Source organism: Chenopodium quinoa, unplaced genomic scaffold (genome assembly GCF_001683475.1).
Source record: "Chenopodium quinoa cultivar QQ74 unplaced genomic scaffold, ASM168347v1, whole genome shotgun sequence".
NCBI classification, from domain to species: Eukaryota; Viridiplantae; Streptophyta; class Magnoliopsida; order Caryophyllales; family Amaranthaceae; genus Chenopodium; species Chenopodium quinoa.
Genome location: NW_018743292.1, coordinates 5734816 through 5749502, shown reverse-complemented (window position 1 = coordinate 5749502; position 14687 = coordinate 5734816). Strand labels below are relative to the sequence as shown.

Genomic DNA, 14687 nt, shown 5'->3' with positions numbered 1-14687 from the left:
TTTATTTTTCTTCGAATTCGAACTCCTTCCCCTTTTCTTTCGACTTTTCTCTTCGAAATAATCCATGGCAAGAGGAGTTAGAGGTAGAGCCCGTGCTCCAAGAAGAGCAAGGCCGATTCCCGATCCTAGGAATAGGATTGGGACCTGGAATGGTCGAAGGCCGGAGTCTGACCCTGCTGAAGGGATTAGGGCGACTCCCCTTTCCTCGGCTCCTCCTCAAAGAACGGATGAGCCGAGTGCTTCTGGACGGGACGATGAAATTCCCGCTGTCCTTTGGGATATCCTCCCTGGGTTTTCAGAGTGGGAGAATGCCGAAGTCGCTTCGGCCATGATAAAGAACCGCCCCTACTCATGGTGGGTAGAGAACGCCGATCAATATCGATTTGCTGAGCAAATTGAGTTGCACTACGGCATTTTTGAAGCTGATGGATATTGGTGCCGAATGCCCTCAGCATCCGATAGAATCCATCGTCCACCCCCGGGGTATGTGGGGGTGTACACGAGACAGCTTCAGTATGGGCTGAGGTTCCCTTTGGACGTTTTCGTCCGAGACTTGCTGATCCATTACAACATTTCCCTATGTCAGCTAACCCCCACCAGCATCCGAAGGGTGATGACATACTTATGGGTCTGCAAGTTCTTCAAATACGTGCCGAACCTGCACTGCTTCAGAAAGCTCCATCGGCTAGTGCCAAATATTCAGAGTGGGCACGGAAGCCATGGTTCTGGGTGGTATCGGATTGAGTCCCGGCCCCAATACTTGACCATGTGGCCAAATGACTCTTCAGACAAGGACTGGAGAGGTCAATGGATTTGGGTTAGGGCACCCATAGATCCGGGCCACCCTTGCGTCTTCAGCGCTCCCCGGTACTTAGCTGAGCCTGATCCCGAAATGGGAAGTCTAGGTCCCCCCGCAGATAACGGGGCGGATCCGAACCTGGATCAGCAACATATCTTCGGCAAGCTGCCGAACCCGGGGGGGAGTGGTCGAATGCAGCATATCCCGGAGACTTGGCTCCCCGATACGCATTACGTTTTCCAAGAGAATATGCTAGCAGCTGTTGGCCTCAGCCGAAAGTTTAAGGATGGTAAGCTTCTTCGGCTGGGGCCGAGGCTTTTAACTACCTCTTTTTCTTCTCTCGCTTTGCTTTTTTATGCTGTGCCAACATATCTGAGCTAAACTTTTTCCCTTTCCCTTTTTTCAGAGCGGGACGAGACCAACGTTGGTATTAACTACGCTCGTCTTGGTGTTAACCGAGAGCGAGTTGTAACTGAACGGGCCCCGTCTATCACTGAGCCGAGGCATAGGGAAGTTCATCTGGATTCTTCCCACTTCCAAATTGAGGCTGTTGCTCTGTATCAGAGGCAGAAGCCTTGGTGGAAGAAGAGAGACCCTTGGTTTCAGCTGCTGAACGAAGAAGCTGAAGCTGCCCGCACAGCCGAAGAGGTTGCACGGGTACTTGAGGCTTGTGAAGGAGGAGAAGGGTCCTCCAGAGCTGCTGAAGCCGAAGCTGCAGCTAGAGCAGCTGAAGAAGACGAGGCTTTGCTGAAAACCTCGGTGAGTTTTCAGACAACTTTTTTTTTTTTTTTTTTTTTTTTTTTTTTTTACTCACACTCTTCTTCCCCCCTGTCTGTTACAGTCTGAAGAGAGTAACAGACACAGAGAAGGCAAAGCTCCTGTTCGTCCCGAAGATCAAATACAAGAGTCTTCAGACTCAGATATGGACGAGCAGCCCCTTCTGAAAAGGCGCCGAAGGATGGCCATCATCGGCCCTCATGATTTTCAGCAGAGGCCGATGACCATCGGCGTCGCAATAAGGGAACCTGAGGAAGGCAATGGATCGCCGAGGGTTCCCCAGCCAACACCCCAATCTCCTCAAAAGACCCCTCCGCCACCTCCTGAGATGGAGGTGGATCAGAGAACTCCCGAACCTAAGGGAGGGGTCCAAGAAGAAATCAAGGAGAGTGCTGCTGAGCACGAAAATAAAGATGCCGTGATGTCAAGTGCTGAAGGCTTCACGGCAGATATCGCAAGAGAGGTTGAGGCTTTCGTCCTCACCCCTGAAGAAGAGGAGGTCATAGTACTTGACTCCTCTGAGAAGGACGATGCTGAGACAACCAAGGCTAATCAAGCTCCATCGTCGTCCTTCCCTTCTTTCCAGACTCTGCATTCTGGAGAAATGGGTTTCTCGGCCCCCCGAATTCCAATCCCAGATCACATCTGGGACCTCATATGGGGTCAAAACCGAGAAGGAGCTGCAGCCTACTTCGGCAATTTTGCTGGCATGTCCGAAGTAGACAGGGCAAGGATCTGGTCGCTGAAGGCCACTGCTGGGATGGGCGAATCCAGTAGATCAGTTCCTGACCCAGCCAGGTCTAACCAACTGCTGATGATGCAGGTAATTTTCCTTCATTTCCTCCGAAATTCAGCTCTTTATATATATATATATATTTTTTTTTTTTATTTATATTTTTTTTTTTGTCTTCCTGTTTTCAGTTCGTGCACAATCAGACTCTCACTGTAGAGCTGATTGATACCCTACAAGATAGGGTAGACGCTGCTGTGCACGAAAGGAAGGTGGCTGAAGAGGAAGTTAAGCTTGCTAAGCTGAAGCAAGCAGCAGCTGAAGAGAAGCAGCAGGAGGTTGAGGAGTACGGTAAAAAAGCTGCCGAAGCTCTGAAAACCTTCTGCGATGCTATGGAGATGGAGGTTTTTCCCCCACTGATGGAAGGGGAAAAATTCCTCCAGGAGCATATGGGAGTGGACGTCTCCAAATTCAAGGCTGCTATTGAGAGCCGAATTCAAGAAGGAACTGCTGCACAAGCTGAAGTACAGCAGCGTCTAGAGGCTCTTGAAGCCAGCCGAATGGCTGCTGAAGAGTTGCTCCTGGCCAAAGACGTCCAACTCTCAGAGGCTGCTGCTGCTGCTGAAGCCCAAAGAGCTAAATTCCAAGAGGCTGAGGATCAACTGCTGATCCAGAAAGTTGAAGTGGCCCAAGCTCAGACAAAGGCTTTCCAAATTCAGCAAGAGCTGAATGAGCTGAAGGGTTCCTCCTCCAAAGTCGCTGATGAGCTGAAGAAATCCAAGGAAGACTTGGAGGAGACCCAGAAGAAGCTGGCTGATGCTGAGGCTTTACTCAAGGTCCGTGTTTATACCCAAGAGGAATATGAGATGGGTTTCAGAAACGGATTCCGAGTATGCCGAAGAGTCTGCCTTCATGCTGAGCCGAAACTGGACTGGTCTAAATGTGCTGAGTGGGTCCAGAATCCCGAAGACCCTCACATGAAGTATGCAACTCCAGCTGAAGCTGAAATTCTTAAGGCTGAGGAAGCCGAAGAGGAAGCTGAAAGACTGGAGTTGGAAGCTGAGCAGAGGGAAAGGGAGGCTCGGCAAAGTGCAAAGCCCGCCTCTTCTGCTGCTGGGGCTGAGGCCACCATGGGACTCAACGCTGATCAGTCTGATCCCCCGGCTGAAGCATAGGAACTCGGGCAGTCGTCTTCAGAATCTTGCGGTTCATCATGTGCTTAACTTTAGACTTGCCGCTTTCTGAGTTTTTTTTGCCTTGTTTTTTGCTTCAGCTTGCCTTGTCGTACAGCAGTTTTATTTTTTTGCTTATGTACGTATTTCGGCAGCTGTTATTTTCCGCTTGTGGGCGGCTGCCGATACTGAATTATTGAACTTGTAGCTCAATTTTTTTTTTTTTTTCTTCAGTTGCTTTATTTTTGAATGCTTTACTGTTTCTTTTCTTCAACTCTGCCGAACATAGCTGCACTGCGTGCTTCTTGCCCCCACAGAAATTGAAGTATGACTTTAGTTGAATAAGCAATTTCTGAACTTCTTCAAAATGGATATCCGAAACACAGGGCCAACTGAAGGCAATGCTTCTGGGATACAAGTCTTACTGAAGATTGACTGTCTGAAAGTTGGATATCCGAAACACAGGGCCAACTGAAGGCAATGCTTGGGATATTAGCTTTCTGGGACTAACCTCTTTAGAACAAGTCTTACTGAAATTTGACTTCAGCTGAAAGACCAGCGTTCTTAAAGAAGACGCATATCCGAAACACAGGGCCAACTTAAGGCAATGTTTCGGATAATGGCTCTCTGGGATACAAGGCTCAGTTAAGGCAATATCCCAGGATTGTCCATGGACTCATGTCTTTGGAGAACAGGTCTTACTGATGTTTGATTTCAGCTGAAAGACCAGTGTTCTTTAAAAAGACTGAGTTTTGTAAGCCATCTGAAACCCAGTTACCCGAAGGCGAAGGTTTCAGACGAGGCTGATTTAAAAAGACTGTTATCCTTGATTTTCTGTCTATCTTTGAAAAATGGATACCCGAAACACAGGGCCAACTTAAGGCAATGTTTCGGATAATGGCTCTCTGGGATACAAGGCTCAGTTAAGGCAATATCCCAGAATTGTCCATGGACTCATGTCTTTGGAGAACAAGTCTTACTGAAGTTTGACTTCAGCTGAAAGACCAGTGTTCTTTAAAAAGACTGAGTTTTGTAAGCCATCTGAAACCCAGTTACCCGAAGGCGAAGGTTTCAGACGAGGCTGATTTAAAAATTTTCAACTGTTGCTGTTATCCTTGATTTTCTGTCTATCTTTGAAAAATGGATACCCGAAACACAGGGCCAACTTAAGGCAATGTTTCGGATAATGGCTCTCTGGGATACAAGGCTCAGTTAAGGCAATATCCCAGAATTGTCCATGGACTCATGTCTTTGGAGAACAAGTCTTACTGAAGTTTGACTTCAGCTGAAAGACCGGTGTTCTTTAAAAAGACAGGTTTTGTCAGCAATCTGAAACCCAGTTACCCGAAGGCGAAGGCTTCAGACGAGGCTGAATAAAAAACCCTCAAAGAGTAGATAGAACAAAGAAAATTTTGAAAGGATAAAAAGTTGTAAATTTTATATAAATGGCGGCTCCAAGGCCTGTCATTAGTTCAAAATGTACTTACAAAGATTGTTCTGCCCCGAAGGGTTTACACATGGTATTTTTTCAGTACATCAGCATTCCAGTGATTCTCCAACTCAGTTCCATCCAACTGCCGAAGTCGGTATGTCCCTGGCTGAAGCTCATCATAAATTTCATAAGGTCCCTCCCATGTAGCTGAGAGCTTCCCATGGATTCGGCCTTTCTGAACTGCAGCAGCATTCCGAAGGACAAGATCCCCAATTTTGAGAGGCCTTGCATGGACCCTTCGGTTATGGGAGATGAGGTCTGAACTTATCCCGGGCATATCAGCTGCCGAGAAAGCAAACACATCTCTGTTATCCCGCAGGAGCTGAATAAGTTCACAACGGGTGTTAGGATCAAGGTCCATCCCGATTGTTACACATTTCTCAGCATCTCCTTCGGCCAACTCTGCTGTTTCAGTCTGTTGGTCCATGTCCATTGCCGATGGACTGGACTCTTCAGAATCTGGTCTGCTGCCAATGTCAGCAGGTGTCCCAGTCTTTGTGTTCTTCGGCTGGCTCTCTGAGTCTTTCGGCTCAGATGAAGAGTCAACCTTTTCCCTTTCGGGACCTTTTTCTCTGGGCACTGATCCTTGGGCCGAAGCACTTAGGCCTTTCGGCTTTTTTGTGCTTGGCTCTCTTTCTTTTTCTTTCTCCTCCTCATCCTTGTCGTTATCTGGGCGACTACTGGATGGCTTGAGGTAGTTGCACCTTCGGGCGTCCTTCTGGTTGCCCTGTATCCTTTCGGGGAAGCCGGCGTCTGAGACGTAAATCATCAGCTGATGATAAGTTGAGACGACCCCTTGGATCTCGTGAATTATGGGTCTCCCCAAAATCACGTTGTACACTGAAGGAGCGTCGATGACCAAAAACTCAATCATGACGTTCCGGGCTGCCTCATCGCAACCGATGGTGACAGGAAGTGTCACCTTCCCATCTGGATAAGTTGAAGCCCCATTGAACCCGGATACCGGATAGGGTACCGGCGTAAGGTGCTTGGGCTTCAGCTTAATTTGGTTGTAGGCCTTTCGGAACAGAATGTTTGCTCCGCTGCCACCGTCAACAAGGACCTTACTGACGTCGTGGTTGGCCACCGTGGCGATGATCACCAACGGATCCTCGTGAGGAAACGTAATCCCCCGGCAGTCGGCGGCTGTGAACGTCATGTTCGGCACCGGCGACTGGGGAGATTGAATGTCAGCGTTGTTCACCTGGTGAGTCAAAGCTCTAAGGTGACGCTTGTGCTCCCTCCGAGAGTATATTCCTCCCGAGATAACATTGATCGGAGGGAATTTCCCCTCCGGTTTTTTACTGTTTTTCCGAGGGAAATCAAGGTCCTGCCGAGGGTCCTTTGCTAACCTTTCGGATTCTTTTTTCTCGCGGTGATCCGCGATGTATTTTTTCAAGTATCCCTTCCGGACCATGTCTTCTATCTGGTCCTTCAGCTGGATACACTCCTCAGTGTTGTGGCCCGAAGAATCGTGGAACTCACACCACTGATTTTTATTTTTTCGCTGATACCACTCTAGGAGTGGTCTCGGCTTTCGGTAACTCTGCTCCTCCTTCGTCACACTGTAAATTTTGGCGCGTGGAAGAGAGAGCGGAGTGTAGGACTCATATCTGCCTGTGTATGAGGCAAACCTGTCCTTCTTTAGGTCGCTGGCCGAAGATGGCTCCGAGGCCTTTGATTTTCCCTTTGCCTTATGGCCTTGGCCTTCAGACAAGGGTATTTGCCTCTGTTTCCCTCCCCCGGATTGAGGTTGGGTTTTTGCTTTATTCCATTCTTCGGCTCGGATGAACTTATCCGAAGCACTAAGAGCTTCCTCCAAGGTCTGCGGGGTATGCATGACCATAAAGTCTAGGAATTTTCCTGGCTGAAGGCCATTCTGCATTGCAAAAACAGCTAGCCCCTGGTCCAGCTGGGAGACGCTTGATGACTCGTTACTGAAACGGGTCAGGTAGTCTCGGAGGCTTTCAGTTTCCCCCTGTTGCAGACCCATGAGCTCTGCGGTAGTCTTCTCTCGGCGGTTTGCCGTGGAAAACTTGCTCCTGAACTTGGAGGACAGATCATCCCAACCTGTTATGGAGCCTTGCCTTACTCCCTTGGAGATCCACGCTTGCGCGACCCCCTTGAGAGTGGTTGGGAAATATTTGCACCAAGTCGCCTCGGATCTGGGGCAAAGATGCATATGAGTCTCATACGAGGCCACGTGGTCCTTCGGATCCGTGGTCCCGTCATATGTGATATGCGACGGTATTTTAACCGTGGGTACGCGCTCTTCCAGTATCCATTGCTCGAATGGTGAACTAGCGGGAAGCATAATGGCCTTGCCCTTGTTCCTGGCCGAAGGGACCGCGCTCCGCCCTCTTAGAGAGGTAGGAGTGGTTTTCGTCCCTGGCTGGGAAGTCTGGGCCTCGGCTGCAGGGAACGAGAGGCGACTACGCACGCTCGGTTCCTGGCCGCCGAGTCGGTCAAGGACGCTTCTGCGAGCAGTCTCGGGTTCCCGGCGAGTAGATTCTGGCCGAGAAGCTGAGCTGCCGCTCTTATGCGCTGCTGGTCTTGAGGATGAGGATCCTTTAAATAATTGAGAGTTCTTCTTCCTCTGTTTTTCATTTTTCCAAGAATCCTCCTCCCACTCTTCCAGTTCCCGGAAGGAAGGAAGCTTCCCACCGTCATGGTCTAACTTCCTCCGCTGATGCCGGGTATGCGGAGGAGTTCGATCACGAGGCGGTGGCATATTCTGTGCCCTCATTGCCTCCATGAGTACTGCCAGCGCTCTTGCCACCTCTTCCGAACTGGGCCCCGTCAAAGGGGTCCCCGGCCGAGTGTGGGCATGAGGCCGTGCAGCCGATGGTTGGCTTCGGGACACTGAATATGTCCTATGATCAGACTGACCCCTGCTAGACCGAGAGTGGTCCGGCCTATATTGAGAGTCATGCATTATAGGAGATAGGGAATCCTCCTTGTGTGATCCTCCCCCCGAGCCGGCACCCTTGGGAGAGTTCCGGTCCGGCGTGGGCGATGGTGTAGGGGTTTTAGGCTTTTCGCCCGCTCCTTGACGGAGGCTTTTGCTCTTGCGGTTCTTAGCCATGGCTGCTAAGATAATTGCAAGATGATCTTGGTTAGGAATTTGGCTTAAAGATTTTTGAAAGTCTTCCCCACAGACGGCGCCAAATTGTTTCGGTTGAAAACAATGGGACCTTGCCGAAGGTCCGTTGAAATGGAGAAGACTGGATTCGATCCAAGTTGTGTTGGGCCGAAGGTTTCCTGCACAGTGAACACACGTAAACTAGCCTCGGGGGTGTTTCCGAGGAAGGCCCCTCCGATGCTAAAGTCAGTACAATGTGTAAAAAGGAAGACACTATGCAAGAGAGTTTGTAGCTTGAGGCTTTTTTGGAGTATTTCTGAATGCAAGAATGAGCATACGAATTGGAATAATCAGTGTATGAGATAATGTATGTGATAATGTATGTGATAATGTATGTGATGTCCTCTTGAATGTGTTAATATGAGGGCTTTTATACCTCATCATACTTGGAGAGGTTGGGCTTTAGCCCAATTGGCTTACTTTGTGGGCTGACTTTTGACTTTTGAGCAATTGGAGAGTTGAACCTTGACCTTGGGCTTTTAATTGGATCATTTAGTGCTCAGGCCCAATTTTGACTAAATTGGACCCAAACAATATCTACTCTGATTTATAAAGACTTACAACACTTCTTTTTATTGTATTCAATACAAAACACATCTACAACTAATAAATTATTTATATTTATTGTCGTTTATTTGAAAATATCACAGAGTAAATCATGTGAAAAATAATACGAAGTAATAATAATAATAATAATAATAATAATGCAAATTTGATAAAGCTACATATAATATGTATTTGTAAAACAATAAAATCTAATTTAATAAGCTTTGACCTTAATTAAAAAGTCCTAAAAGGTCCTAAAAGAAGTTACAACAACAGTATCTACTCCACGAGAAGTATCCATTATTTTTCAAAGTCACTGGCGGCCACAACCTCACGTGTGGTAACTTTGACTCACTTTGCTATTTGATGAGGCATAGTAATTTAAGTAGCTATTAGGTAAGTACTAAGTAGTATTCCACTGATTTATTGAATTTATGGTCCTAACAAATCGATAAATCTGTGTGTAAATGGTGCAATCGTATATATGGTCCTATTAAACTGATATAGATTTCAGATCACCCGTAACTGGGAGGGGAGTTCTAACCACTTGAGGTATCCCTCACTCTCTAATAAGTTGAATAGTTAAGTGAGATCGTTTTCACGTTAGATATTCTCTTGATTTTATTAGACATGTCCCACTTTATACAATGTATTATATTTTGTATTTCAAACAAAGTATTTATTCATTATTAGTTAACTTTAACTTTATATTTAAATCTCACAGACATTATCCTTGTTTTTTACCAATAATGAAGAAAAAAAGGTCACAAAAATTTGTGATAATTTTGTCTATGATATGAATAATTTATATTTTCAAAATATCAACTTTATTTCCTTTTTCTTTTTTTCTTTTTTTTTGAAATAAAGTTATACTCCATAATCCATACACAACAAATATAATTAATGATTAAAGTAGCGCATTGAAAATTATTAATTACTCCGTAATATATAATAATTAAACAGCTAATGTGAAATGAAAGAACTATATAATTTAATACTATGATGCTCTATGTACTTGTATGTAATATGTATATATCACATATATATGCATCATGGTCCTATATTAGATCTTTGATAGTGGGAATTGAAATTGTGACGCCTTTAATTTGGACTAAAACATATGATCAACTTGGTCCAGAGTATCATAATGTTGCCATCATTCGTCGACATAACTATAGTTTTTGCGTAAAGCATACTACAATTTCTGGCGTCTTGTTTTTTCTGCAAGTGCTTCCAAATTCATTCATTTCATTTATTTATTTAGGAATATAGTTTGTGGGTTTTACTTACCCATTAACTATTACGTAGTTGCCTTTTATAATATAATATACTCAAATGCAAATTCGATGGTTTAATCTAAACTGTGGTACTTTCGTCAGAGGATAACTCTAAAATTAGGTCACATATAAAGAATATACTCGTCTTAGTTAAATAACTACCGTGAGGCATGTGACATACTAATATTTAACCATATATATTCATATTTTCATAACTAATTTTTCACAAAAGCTGATTTTGTCAAACAAACAAATTTTTTTAAGGGGTTAAATATATGTGAGATACAAATATGGAAGATAACGAATTGAGAACTTAAAACAAAAAAAATGTGCTTGTAAACTTGAAACCTCTCAACATGAGTTCAAAACTTTAAGATCAATTTAGCTCGTAATAATACTTTTTTTTTTTTTTGAGAGCACGTAACAACACTTGAATTAAACTAAAATTTGAGCAATATAGACTATATAGCTCGAGTAAATAAACCTTACAAATCGAATTTTCTACTCCACTCTCATTACAAATTATTTTAGTAATATAGGACTTTGCCACTCTTGTAAGCATTGTATAAGATTATATAATTACTATTAAAATATAATTTGTTGACTCAATTAACCTGATAATTTCAAAGATGCTCATAATTGAGATTCTCGAAGCAAGCTCAACTCTACTCAATTTGTGTATAAAAGAAAGATTTTATCTTTATTTTATAGAGAGCATCAAATTACACCAACCATATAACAACATGAGACGTGGATTAAGACATGTTGTTGGGTGTAAGCCGCAAATTCCATAGAGATGGAACCCACTATTAAGCTGATTGTGAACCAATCACAACATCATTTTAAATCTCTAAAGCCGTCTTTGCAAATTCCATAGAGATGAGACCCACTCTTAAGCTGATATTGAACCAATCACAACATCATTTTTAATCTCTACAGCCGTCTCTGTAATTTTTATGATCCAGTCAAATAAAGTGGCAAGAAAAAGATAAGGACTCTCCATTTTCATTTTCTTTTTCATTTTTTTTTGTTTTTAGCAATATACTAGTTTACTGTGTATTAGTCATAGTTATCCTAATCCTAAATTACTTGATTTTGACTATATGCTTATCATAACCTAAGTCATCCAATTGTGCAAGGAAAGGATCTTTTCCTCTCCTAGTGTAAGGTATCTAATCTCGAATTATGCTCGAGTTTAGGAGCATCTTACAAATGTGGAAAAAAATGAGTATAAATACATAAAGAAAAATAATATTCATGATTAATTTTCATCATTTATTCTAAAGTGAGCAAAAGTTGAAGGATCAGGATGGAATGAAACTTGGTCAGAATTATGCCACATTTATAGCCTGAGACAATGAAATTGAACTTGTGTATGTGATAGCTTGAGGCAATGGCTAGCAAACCATTAATTACATCACTTCTCAAGCTATACATTTGTTTCATTGTTTACTTTTTTTTGGTCCAAATTAGCTATGAGTGTATAAATAGCAAATAGGGGAGAGAGAAATCAAACCCTCGATCTATTACGTAAAATACATGCCTTCAATCTTTGCCACAAGACCACGACCACATTTGTGCATTTGTTTCAATTTTAAGTTGGGGTTCTTTCTTGCTTTATTTCAACTTAAAGTTGTAATGCTACTCAAGTGCATATGACAAAAAAAAAAAAAAAAAAAAAAATTCTTTTCCTCGTCTATTATCAAAACAACTCACCTCAAAAGTTTTGCAACTGAAACATACTAGCATCATATATACATCCATCTCTAGATAAAGTACTGAAATTCTGAATAATTAAATTTCCCGCAATATTTTTTGGATAACAAAAAATTGTTCTACAAAGCCCCTGAAATCTATATAATCCTAGAGGTAAAACTACATATTAACATGCTGAATCTTAAGAATGAATTTACAAAGGATTAATTAATGATCCTTCTAAAAACTATTCTTCATCAGCATCCTAAGTTTTAAAATTCACTAGCATCCTCTCCTTAGCTTGTCACTGGATCGGACTACCCACTTCATTCCGGCCGGATCGGGCTAGCTTACCGAAGGAGCATAAATATGTCCTGAAAATTGGTCATCTGATCATTCTGAAATTGGGCTGTTGAGGCAAATGGGTCCTCAGGAAATGGGTCCATGTAATTGAACGAAGGGAAGTCAAGGTTGTTCTTGCCTAGTTCATTCCACTTAGGGTCACTTTGGACCTCCTTGTCACACATAAACTCGGGTGAGGCTACATGGTTCGACCCACTCGTGTCCGTGTGGCACCGAGGGACCGAGTCCGACGTGTCGAAATGCAGCAGGTCATTTTTCGCCGGGGGTATGGGTGATGGGGTCATGTACCCCATGGGCACGGTCTGGCCCGGTGTCGAAATATTGGGTTTTTGATCCTCAAAGTCTGAGTATTGGGCCATGGAATTGGGCATTGACATGGGCTTGGAGTTCTGATCAATGCTATAGTCCTTCTCAATCACACCCTTCTTGTTGTATATACGGCATAACACCCAATCATCAAGCTGAAATAGTTGAAAATAAAAAATATGTCAATTATTTGAAATTTGGACCGTCATTTATTGAAAAAATGGTGACAAACTGACACGTCATTAATCTTATCAAATGTACTAGCTAAACTGTTGACTTATGAATCTCATTATTATTGTTGCTTAAGAGATGATCATATGATGTTACAAGTCACAACTACAAATTATGGTATTTAAACTAATAATAATTGTACTAGATTACAACACATGACAAGCAACAAAATCTTTTTACAACTAAGCATGACATTATTGAAATAAACTCGTGATTTGACATCTTTATCTTAGGTAAATGTAACGTGATCAAATATGTACATATACATGAAAAACGGCCGAAAATAATTAGCACACCAAGCACAAAGTTGGTAAAGATGTGAACCTAAAATCTAATGGTGTCACGATTAAAAGATAAGCCTTATCTTATCTCTAATGTGAGGATGAATCAAATAAGCATAAAAATAATTAATTTTATACATTTAAAAAACAAAAAAATCATATATTCTCATGAAAATGCCAATAACACAAGAACTTCTTGGAAGGCTCCATGGTCTACAATGTATTTGTCTTCATATGTATAAACCTCATATGGGTGGTCCCTAATGTAGCACTAGGGTGATCCTAGCCGTACATTTTTAATTTTTTATAACATAAAAAAAATATTAAAAATATCACAACAAATTACTAAATGACCAAACTACCCTTATCAAATTCCACACTTCCAATTTTACCCTTTAACTCATGAAATTACTCTAAAACGGTTAGTTAACAATTACCAAAACAAATGAAGATTAGAAATTCATTAACTAGAGATCAACAAAATTAACAAAGGGATAAAATGAAAATTACCCTAAGATTGGTTCTCTTGCCGGCTGATCGATCAACATTAGCGAGGCGATACTCGTGCATTATCCAATTAGTCTTAACACCCTTAGGGGCTTTTCCGGCATAAAACACCAAAGCTTTTTTAATACCAAGAGTTTTGGGCTTTCCAATGGGCTTATCCGCCCCGGTTGCCTTCCAATACCCGGTTCCTGCGGCCCGATTCGGCCTTGACCCGTTTGGGTATTTTCTGTCTCTTGGTGAAAAGAAATACCACTCTTTCTCACCATATAACGCCATCCCTATTTAAAAAAAAAAAAAACAAAATTCAATCAATTTCATATTTCTCAAATAAATCATATAAATTCAACAAATTCTTATTCATTTTTGTTACGTATGAATATAATATGTAGTTAATTAACTTACCCAAATGAAAAATAATTCAATTACCCAAGAATCTCGCCTTGAAGGGGATCCATCCATGTTAAATTATGGTTATTAATTTATTAAATTTGATATAAATAAAATAAAGTTATTAAAAAATAAAATAAAATGAAATTTGAGAAAGTTACCAGGAAGTTGCCAAGGATCAAATTTGTAGAGATCAATTTCAGCAATAATAGGAACAGAAATCCGTTGAGAAGCACACTTGCGACATAAGTAATGAACCACTAATTCTTCATCGGTCGGGTGGAATCGAAACCCGGGCGGTAAAACGAGTTCTTCGCTCATCATTTCTTGCTAATTCTTCTTCTTTTCTTACTTAAAAAATGAATCGGATCGGATCGAATCGGATTGACCGGAATTTGAATATGATATAACAGTAGTAGTAGAAATACGATAAATCGAATTTGTAGTAGTGATACTTTGGTTTTTGCTTCGTTTTGGTAATCCCGAAGTCGAAGCTGCTCAAAACACGGGCCTTCGGACAGAGGACTTCACTCCCTTTTTATAGAGGGGGATTCTGTCAAGAGGTGGGTGTGGTGGGGTTTTTTTTTTATTTTTTATTTTTTTTATTTTTTTTAGTTTAGGTTTTTTAATTTGCACGTGTTTGGAGTACTACCCTTGGTTGAAATTTTACAAGGTTGGTCTCATTAAATAAATGTTCAACTCTTAGACTAAATGAGTAACTCTTACCTTTGTTGTACTATACTTGTAACTAGTCTGCTACCCCAAAGGCCAAGGCACAAGTTGCGAGTTGTGTCACTTGTAATGGTGATGTACAGATATTTCGGAGGAGTTTAAGATACTCCGTAGGATCATAATATATGCCCTATTCTTTTGAGCTTTTGGGCAAAGCAGATTTCAGTATAGCAAAGCTGGTGTCAGCAGAACAGAGCAAAACAACTCTAAAGAACAGGGTCTTATTACGTGTTTTTAGCTAGTCTTGAGA

General features: G+C 42.2%; 1 protein-coding gene across 1 annotated transcript; it reads right to left on the bottom strand.

The window, feature by feature from the left end:
* Window positions 1-11647: 11647 nt before the first annotated feature.
* LOC110736639 (NAC domain-containing protein 2-like) lies at window positions 11648-14366 on the bottom strand. Its single transcript, XM_021916911.1, has 3 exons — window positions 13867-14366; window positions 13322-13596; window positions 11648-12454 (listed from the first exon to the last, which is right to left on the bottom strand). Exons 1-3 carry the CDS (start codon window positions 14027-14029, stop codon window positions 11981-11983), a joined length of 912 nt encoding a protein of 303 aa, XP_021772603.1. The 5' UTR covers window positions 14030-14366; the 3' UTR covers window positions 11648-11980.
* Window positions 14367-14687: the final 321 nt, after the last annotated feature.

Coding starts and splice junctions, on each gene's coding strand:
- LOC110736639 (XM_021916911.1), bottom strand. CDS start 14,029: ATGATGAGCGAAGAACTCGTTTTACCGCCCGGGTTTCGATTCCACCCG. Junction 13,597..13,866: donor TGATCCTTGGCAACTTCCTG/GTAACTTTCTCA, acceptor TTTTTTAAATAG/GGATGGCGTTATATGGTGAG. Junction 12,455..13,321: donor GCAAGAGAACCAATCTTAGG/GTAATTTTCATT, acceptor CAACTATTTCAG/CTTGATGATTGGGTGTTATG.